The sequence below is a fragment of the Salmo trutta genome, chromosome 33 (assembly GCF_901001165.1).
Source record: "Salmo trutta chromosome 33, fSalTru1.1, whole genome shotgun sequence".
Lineage (NCBI taxonomy): Eukaryota > Metazoa > Chordata > Actinopteri > Salmoniformes > Salmonidae > Salmo > Salmo trutta.
The window spans coordinates 42,520,859-42,529,850 of NC_042989.1; the positions used below are offsets into that span (position 1 = coordinate 42,520,859).

Here is an 8,992-nt window from a genome sequence, read left to right on the forward strand (position 1 = left end):
AGATCTGTTGTGACGTCACAGAGTCAACCTCAGTGGATGTTCTGCTGACAAATCTCATCAAGGGAAATCTGCTTCCCTCTGCTCTCCTCTGGATAACTACCCGACCTGCAGCAGCCAATAAGATCCCTTCAGGGTGTGTTGACCAGGTGACAGAGGTACGAGGGTTCAATGACCCACAGAAGGAGGAGTACTTCAGGAAGAGATTCAGTGATGAGGACCTGGCCAACAGAATCATCTCACACATAAAGACATCAAGGAGCCTCCACATCATGTGCCACATTCCAGTCTTCTGTTGGATTTCTGCAACAGTCCTTGAACACATGCTGAAACATAAGAGAGAAGAGATGCCCAAGACTCTGACTGAGATGTACACACACCTTGTGGTGTTTCATACCAAACAGAAGAATGAAAAGTACCTTGGGAAGGAAGAGACAGGTCCACACTTGAATAACGAGAGCATTCTGTCACTGGGAAAACTGGCTTTTCAACAGCTTGTGAATGGCAATCTGATTTTCTATGAAGAAGACCTGAAAGAGGCTGGCATTGATGTCAATGAAGCCTCAGTGTACTCAGGATTGTGCACACAGCTCTTTAAACAGGAATGTGGGCTGTACCAGGACAAGGTGTACTGCTTCGTTCATCTGAGCATTCAGGAGTTTCTGGCTGCTGTATATGTGTTCCTCTCATTCAACAACAACAATGAGAATCTAATGGCCAAACCTCAATCAACGTCCAGGAACTTTTCTGTGAGGATCAAACAAAGGCGTAAAGTTACTTTCTACAAGAGTGCTGTGGATAAAGCCTTACAAAGTGAGATGGGAAACCTGGACCTTTTCCTCCGCTTCCTTCTGGGCCTCTCACTGGTGTCCAATCAGAAGCACTTACGAGGTCTACTGACAAAGACAAGAAGCAGCTCAAAGAGCAATGAAGAAACAGTCAAGTACATCAAGGAGAAGATCAGGGAGAATCCCTCTCCAGAAAGGTGCATCAATCTGTTCCACTGTCTGAATGAACTGAATGACCATTCTCTAGTGGAGGAGGTCCAAAGATACCTGAGTTCAGGAAGTCTCTCAGAAGACAACCTGTCACCTGCACAGTGGTCAGCTCTGGTCTTTGTGTTGCTGACTTCAGAAAAGGAGCTGGATGTGTTTGACCTGAAGAAATTCTCCAGATCAGAGGAAGGTCTTCTGAGGCTGCTGCCAGTGGTCAAAGCCTCCAGAGCTGCTCTGTGAGTAAATAAAATTACAACATCTGGAAGAAATATTCAGTTTAGAGAAAAATATATATTATAATATGTATATAATATTATATTGAAATACATTTTAAATCAATGCATTGATTTTCACATTATTATAACAATATGACCATACAATTCTAGCTGACGGAAGATTAATCTATATGTTGTTTGAGAGAATAAACCAAATGCATCTGCCATTGTCCTTCTACACTACTCATTACATTTGTGTGTTTGTGAAGTCATGATGATCTCTTTGTCAGGCTGTCAGGCTGTCTAGTCACAGAGGAAGGCTGTGCTTCTCTGGTCTCAGCTCTGGAGTCAAACCCCTCACACCTGAGAGAGCTGGATCTGAGTAAGAATGACCTGAAGGATTCAGGAGTGAAGCTGCTCTCTGCTGGACTGGGGAATCCCAACTGTAAACTGGAGACTCTGAGGTCAGTATTCCTGTAGTTGGTCAACAAGTGATAACTGTTCACCAGATCCACATGTGTTTACCAGACACACATAGTCCACACCATACACCGTTTAGAAATGAAAGTGTATCTAATTCTCCTACTTGATAAAGTTGTAAATATTTGGACAAATTCACTTATATTGTATTAAAGTAGTCATAAGTTTAGTACTTGGTCCCATACTCCATGCCTGCAGTGATTACATAAAGCTTGTGATTCTATAAACTTGTTGAATGTATTTGCAGTTTGTCTTGGTTGTGTTTTAGATTATGTTTTTCCTAATAGAAACTGAATGGTGAATAATGTCCTGTCATTTTGGAGTCACTTCACTTGTATTGTCAGTAAGAATAGAAGATGTTTCTGAACACTTCTACATTCATGTGGATGCTACCAAAATTTTGTAGTGTTTAGAAACATGTTATCTACTAACTTATAAAGAAAGTTACTCCAGTCAACATCCACCTTTCAGTTACAATTTGGCAAAACATAACCCAAAACACAACCAAAACAAACTGCAAATGCTTTCAACGAGTTTGAGTCACAAGCTTGATGTCGTCATTCGTTCAAGAAATATTGGACCAAATGTTTAACTTTTTGACTACTTTAATATACTATGAGTGAATTGGTCAGAATACTTATGACTTCTTCAAATGGGGGGACTGGAGACAACAAGTGCTTTAATTTCAGATATGTATTAAAATATCCTCAAATAAAAGGTGACATAATATACTGTCACCTCATATGAAACATTTGATCTGAAATCCAAAATGTTGGAGTATAGAACCACATTTAAATGTTATCTTCCCTGTCTAAATAGATATGGTGTGGACTGTATACTCAATACAATCTAAATCTGATACCTCACTGTCTGTCTTTTGACTGATACTGCTTTTAAACTGGTCTGGTCAGTCTACTCAAATATTCATACTATACATTTTTCTCTCTACAAGTAATCATTTATAATAATGATACATTCATTAATTTATGAATAGATATGGCAGGTTTTAGGACACTGATATATCTGAATATGTTGAATAATATCCTGCCACTACTTTCACCACCAAAGAATAGCAGTGTGATTTTAATATGATTTGACTCTTTGCAGGCTGTCAGGCTGTCTAGTCACAGAGGAAGGCTGTGCTTCTCTGGTCTCAGCTCTGAGGTCAAACCCCTCACACCTGAGAGAGCTGGACCTGAGTAACAATGACCTGAAGGATTCAGGAGTGAAGCTGCTCTCTGCTGGACTGGGGAATCCCCACTGTAAACTGGAGACTCTGAGGTCAGTATTCCTGTAGTTGGTCAACAAGTGATAACTGTTCACCAGATCCACATGTGTTTACCAGACACACATAGTCCACACCATATGTGTTTGGACAGTGAAGCTTACAGTTTTAAATGTGGTGCTATGCTCCAGCATTTTGGATTTGAGGTAGAATGTTTCATATTAGGTGACTGTACAGAATGTCACCTTTTATTTGAGGTTAATGATGAGAGGTTAGTATGTTTTGGTTCATTCTCTGTTATTGGTAATGGTGAGAGGTTAGTATGTTTTGTTGTAGACTCTGTTATTGGTAATGGTGAGAGGTTAGCATGTTTTGTTGTAGACTCTGTTATTGGTAATGGTGAGAGGTTAGCATGTTTTGTTGTAGACTCTGTTATTGGTAATGGTGAGAGGTTAGCATGTTTTGTTGTAGCCTCTGTTATTGGTAATGGTGAGAGGTTAGCATGTTTTGTTGTAACCTCTGTTATTGGTAATGGTGAGAGGTTAGCATGTTTTGTTGTATCCTCTGTTATTGGTAATGGTGAGAGGTTAGCATGTTTTGTTGTATCCTCTGTTATTGGTAATGGTGAGAGGTTAGCATGTTTTGTTGTAACCTCTGTTATTGGTAATGGTGAGAGGTTAGTATGTTTTGTTGTATCCTCTGTTATTGGTAATGGTGAGAGGTTAGCATGTTTTGTTGTATCCTCTGTTATTGGTAATGGTGAGAGGTTAGCATGTTTTGTTGTATCCTCTGTTATTGGTAATGGTGAGAGGTTAGCATGTTTTGTTGTATCCTCTGTTATTGGTAATGGTGAGAGGTTAGCTTGTTTTGTTGTATCCTCTGTTATTGGTAATGGTGAGAGGTTAGCATGTTTTGTTGTAGCCTCTGTTATTGGTAATGTTGAGAGGTTAGCATGTTTTGTTGTAACCTCTGTTATTGGTAATGGTGAGAGGTTAGCATGTTTTGTTGTAGTCTCTGTTATTGGTAATGGTGAGAGTTTAGCATGTTTTGTTGTAGCCTCTGTTATTGGTAATGGTGAGAGGTTAGCATGTTTTGTTGTAGCCTCTGTTATTGGTAATGGTGAGAGGTTAGCATGTTTTGTTGTATCCTCTGTTATTGGTAATGGTGAGAGGTTAGCATGTTTTGTTGTAGCCTCTGTTATTGGTAATGGTGAGAGGTTAGCATGTTTTGTTGTAGCCTCTGTTATTGGTAATGGTGAGAGGTTAGCATGTTTTGTTGTAGCCTCTGTTATTGGTAATGGTGAGAGATTAGCATGTTTTGTTGTAGCCTCTGTTATTGGTAATGGTGAGAGGTTAGCATGTTTTGTTGTATCCTCTGTTATTGGTAATGGTGAGAGGTTAGCATGTTTTGTTGTAGCCTCTGTTATTGGTAATGGTGAGAGGTTAGCATGTTTTGTTGTGGTCTCTGTAACTTTCTCACTCATCATTTTTCATTATTATTGATTCATTCATGATTTTTCTTAATCATGGCATCATCTGGATTAATTTAATAGTGTTTAGAAACATGTTATCTCCTCACTTAGACAGAAAATTACTCCAGTCACCATCCACCATTTTATTATTAGGCAAAACATAACCAAAACAAACTGCAAATTCAACCATCGAGTTTACGACCAACTACTAAACTTTTGACTACTTTAATACACTATGAGTGAATTGGTCAGAATACTTATGACTTCTTCAAATGGGGGGACTAGATACATAAAGTTCTTTCATTTCTAAACGGTAAAACAGATATGTATTAAAATACCCTCAAATAAAAGGTGACATTATATACTGTCACCTCATATGAAACATTTGATCTGAAATCCAAAATGTTGGAGTATAGAACCACATTTAAATGTTATCTTCCCTGTCTAAATAGATATGGTGTGGACTGTATACTCAATACAATCTAAATCTGATACCTCACTGTCTGTCTTTTGACTGATACTGCTTTTAAACTGGTCTGGTCAGTCTACTCAAATATTTGTTCTATACATTTTTACATTGTTATTTTTACAGGTAATATTCTGATCATTTATAATAATGATACACCAATTTATGAATAGAAATGGCAGGTTTCATGACACTGATATATGAAAATGTTTATATTTTTCTCTTTGCAGGCTGTCAAGATGTCTAGTCACAGAGGAAGGCTGTGCTTCTCTGGTCTCAGCTCTGAGGTCAAACCCCTCACACCTGAGAGAGCTGGATCTGAGCTACAATCACCCAGGAGACTCAGGAGTCAGACTGCTCTCTGCTGGACTGGAGGATCCACACTGCAGACTGGAGAAACTCAAGTATGTAGAGGGTTTATGTCAATGTTCATATCAGACATGTTTGACTTATCAGGCTAGTTAAGACAAACATTCTGACCACCACTTGAACAAAGTTATATGCTGACTGTGTGTGTGTGTGTGTTTGTCAGTGTGTGTGTCTGTGTGTCCAGTGTGTGTGTGTGTGTGTGTGTGTGTGTGTGTGTGTGTGTGTGTGTGTGTGTGTGTGTGTGTGTGTGTGTGTGTGTGTGTGTGTGTGTGTGTGTGTGTGAGTTCAGGTGTATCCCTCAATGACTGTCTGTTCTTCTGCTTACCGCTACAGTGTGGAACATGGTGGAGAGTACACAATGAAACCTGGGCTTAGAAAATGTGAGTGTTGACTGCTGTGAAGAATATGACTAAGAATAAGTCTTAATTTTAAGTCAAAGTCAAAGACCATCATTACTTACTTGGTCATATTAAATATCAGCTGTAGTTCTACAGAAGCAGAAATCAGGGACACCAACGTTTACAAAGAGTTGATATGACAATGTGTGTATCTCTGTGTGTGTGTGTGTGTGTGTGTGTGTGTGTGTGTGTGTGTGTGTGTGTGTGTGTGTGTGTGTGTGTGTGTGTGTGTGTGTGTGTGTGTGTAATTAATGGGAATAAGTGTGTTTTATATTACCATACAGTATAACATATGATCATTCAACAAGTCTCAAGTTACCTTAACTTCTCCTTTTGATACCTAGAAACATCTACATTAAATGAATTAGTGAAAAGTGAGTTATTAACATTCTAATGTGAATGATGATGATTTCTAATATTGTGTCTGGTTTCATCCATCAGATGTCTGTGATCTCACGCTGGACCCAAACACAGGAAACAGACACCTCTCTCTGTCTGAGGAGAACAGAAAGGTGACATGGAGGAGAGAGGAGCAGCCGTATCCTGATCACCCAGAGAGATTTGAGGACTGTGGACAGGTGTTGTGTAGAGAGGGTCTGACTGGGCGCTGTTACTGGGAGGTAGAGTGGAGTGGGGGATGGGCTGGTATAGGAGTGACATATAAAGGAATCAGCAGGAGAGGAAGGGTTATGGACTGTTGGCTTGGATACAATGACAAGTCCTGGAGTCTGTTCTACTCTGACAACAGATACTCTGCCTGGCACAATAATAATCCCACTACCATAGACGTCCCCCCCTCCAGATCCCACAGAGTAGGAGTGTATCTGGACTGGCCAGCCGGCACTCTGTCCTTCTATAGAGCCTCCTCTGACACACTGACCCACCTGATCACATTCATCTCCACATTCACTGAGCCCCTCTATCCAGGGTTTAGGGTTCATTATGATGAAGACTCCTCAGTATCCCTGAAATAATAACCAACACACACACACACACACACACACACACACACTGGACCCACACACACACACACACACACACACACACACACACACACACACACTGGACTCACACACACACTGGACACACACACACACACACACACACTGGACCCACACACACACACAGGACACACACACACTGGACTCACTCACACACTGGACACACACACACACACACACTTGACACACACACACGCACTGGACACACACACACACACACACTGGACACACACACACACACACTGGACACACACTGGACACCACACAGACTGGACACACACACACACACTGGTCAAACACACACACACACACACACACACACAGGCCACACACACACACACACACTGGCCACACACACACACACACTGGTCAAACACACACACACACAAACACACACACACACACACACACACACACACACACACACACTGGACACACACACACACACGCACTGGACAAACACACACACACACACGCACTGGATAAACACACACACACACACAAACACACACACACACTTGACAAACACACACAATCTGGACAAACACAACGGACAAACCAACACTGAACAAACACACACACACACTGGATACACACAAACACAGACACTGGACACACACACTAGACAAACACACACACTGATCTCACACACACACACTGGACACACACACACTCACACTGGACAAACAAACACACACTGGACAAACAAAAACACACACACACACTGGACACACACACACACACACACACACACTGGACACACACACACACACACACACACACACTGGACACACACACACACACACACACACACTGGTCAAACACACACACACACACACTGGACACACACACACACACACACTGGTCAAACACACACACACACACACACACACACACACACACACACACACACACACACACACACACACTGGACAAACACACACACACACTGGACAAACACACACACACACACACTGGACAAACACACTGGACGAACACGTTGGACAAACACACACTCACACACACACTGGACAAACACACACACACACACACACACACACACTGGACAAACACACACACACATACACACACACTGGACAAACACACACACACTGGACAAACACACACACACATACACACACACTGGACAAACACACCGGACAAACACACACTGAACAAACACACACTGGATACACACATTCACACACACACTAGACAAAAACACACACACACTGATCTCACAGACACACACTTGAGAAACACACACACACTGGACAAACAAACTCACACTGGACAAACAAACACACACTGGACAAACACACACACACTGGACAAACAAACGCACAAACACTGGACAAACACACACACACACACACACTGGACAAACACACACACACACACACACACACACACACACACTGGACAAACACACACACACACTGGACAAACACACACACACACACACTGGACAAACACACTGGACGAACACGTTGGACAAACACACACTCACACACACACTGGACAAACACACACACACACACACACACTGGACAAACACACACACACATACACACACACTGGACAAACACACACACACTGGACAAACACACACACACATACACACACACTGGACAAACACACCGGACAAACACACACTGAACAAACACACACTGGATACACACATTCACACACACACTAGACAAAAACACACACACACTGATCTCACAGACACACACTTGAGAAACACACACACACTGGACAAACAAACTCACACTGGACAAACAAACACACACTGGACAAACACACACACACTGGACAAACAAACGCACAAACACTGGACAAACACACACACACACACACTGGACAAACACACACACACACACACTGGACAAACACACACACTGGATACACGCACACACTGGACACACACACACACTGGACTCACACACACATTGGACTCACACACACACTGGACACACACACACACACACACACACACACACACACACACACACACACACACACACACACACACTGGACAAACACACACACACACACACACTGGACACACACACACACACACACACACACACACACTGGACAAGCACAGTGGACAAACACACACACACACACACTAGACAAACACACACACACACACACACACACACTGGACTCACACACACAAACACTGGACACACACACACACACTTACACTGGACACACACACACTTACACTGGACACACACACACACACACACACACACACTGGACAAAAACAAACACACACACACTGGACAAACACACACACACTGGACAAACAGGACACACACACACAGGACACACACACACACTGGACGAACACACACACACACTGA

General features: G+C 42.1%; 1 protein-coding gene across 1 annotated transcript in view; it reads left to right on the top strand.

Moving 5' to 3' along the window:
* The window catches only part of LOC115172178 (NACHT, LRR and PYD domains-containing protein 3-like), a gene marked incomplete at its 5' end in the record, with an annotated part of 7,752 nt that extends 1,082 nt beyond the window's left edge, over positions 1 to 6,670 (top strand). The window contains 4 exons of the mRNA XM_029729334.1: positions 1 to 1,228; positions 1,498 to 1,671; positions 2,795 to 2,918; positions 6,069 to 6,670. The exon at positions 1 to 1,228 is cut by the window's left edge and continues 564 nt beyond it. Of these exons, the coding sequence (XP_029585194.1) occupies positions 1 to 1,228; positions 1,498 to 1,671; positions 2,795 to 2,918; positions 6,069 to 6,590 (2,048 nt within the window). The remainder of the gene's footprint in view (positions 1,229 to 1,497; positions 1,672 to 2,794; positions 2,919 to 6,068) is intronic.
* Between the last annotated feature and the right edge of the window lie 2,322 nt (positions 6,671 to 8,992).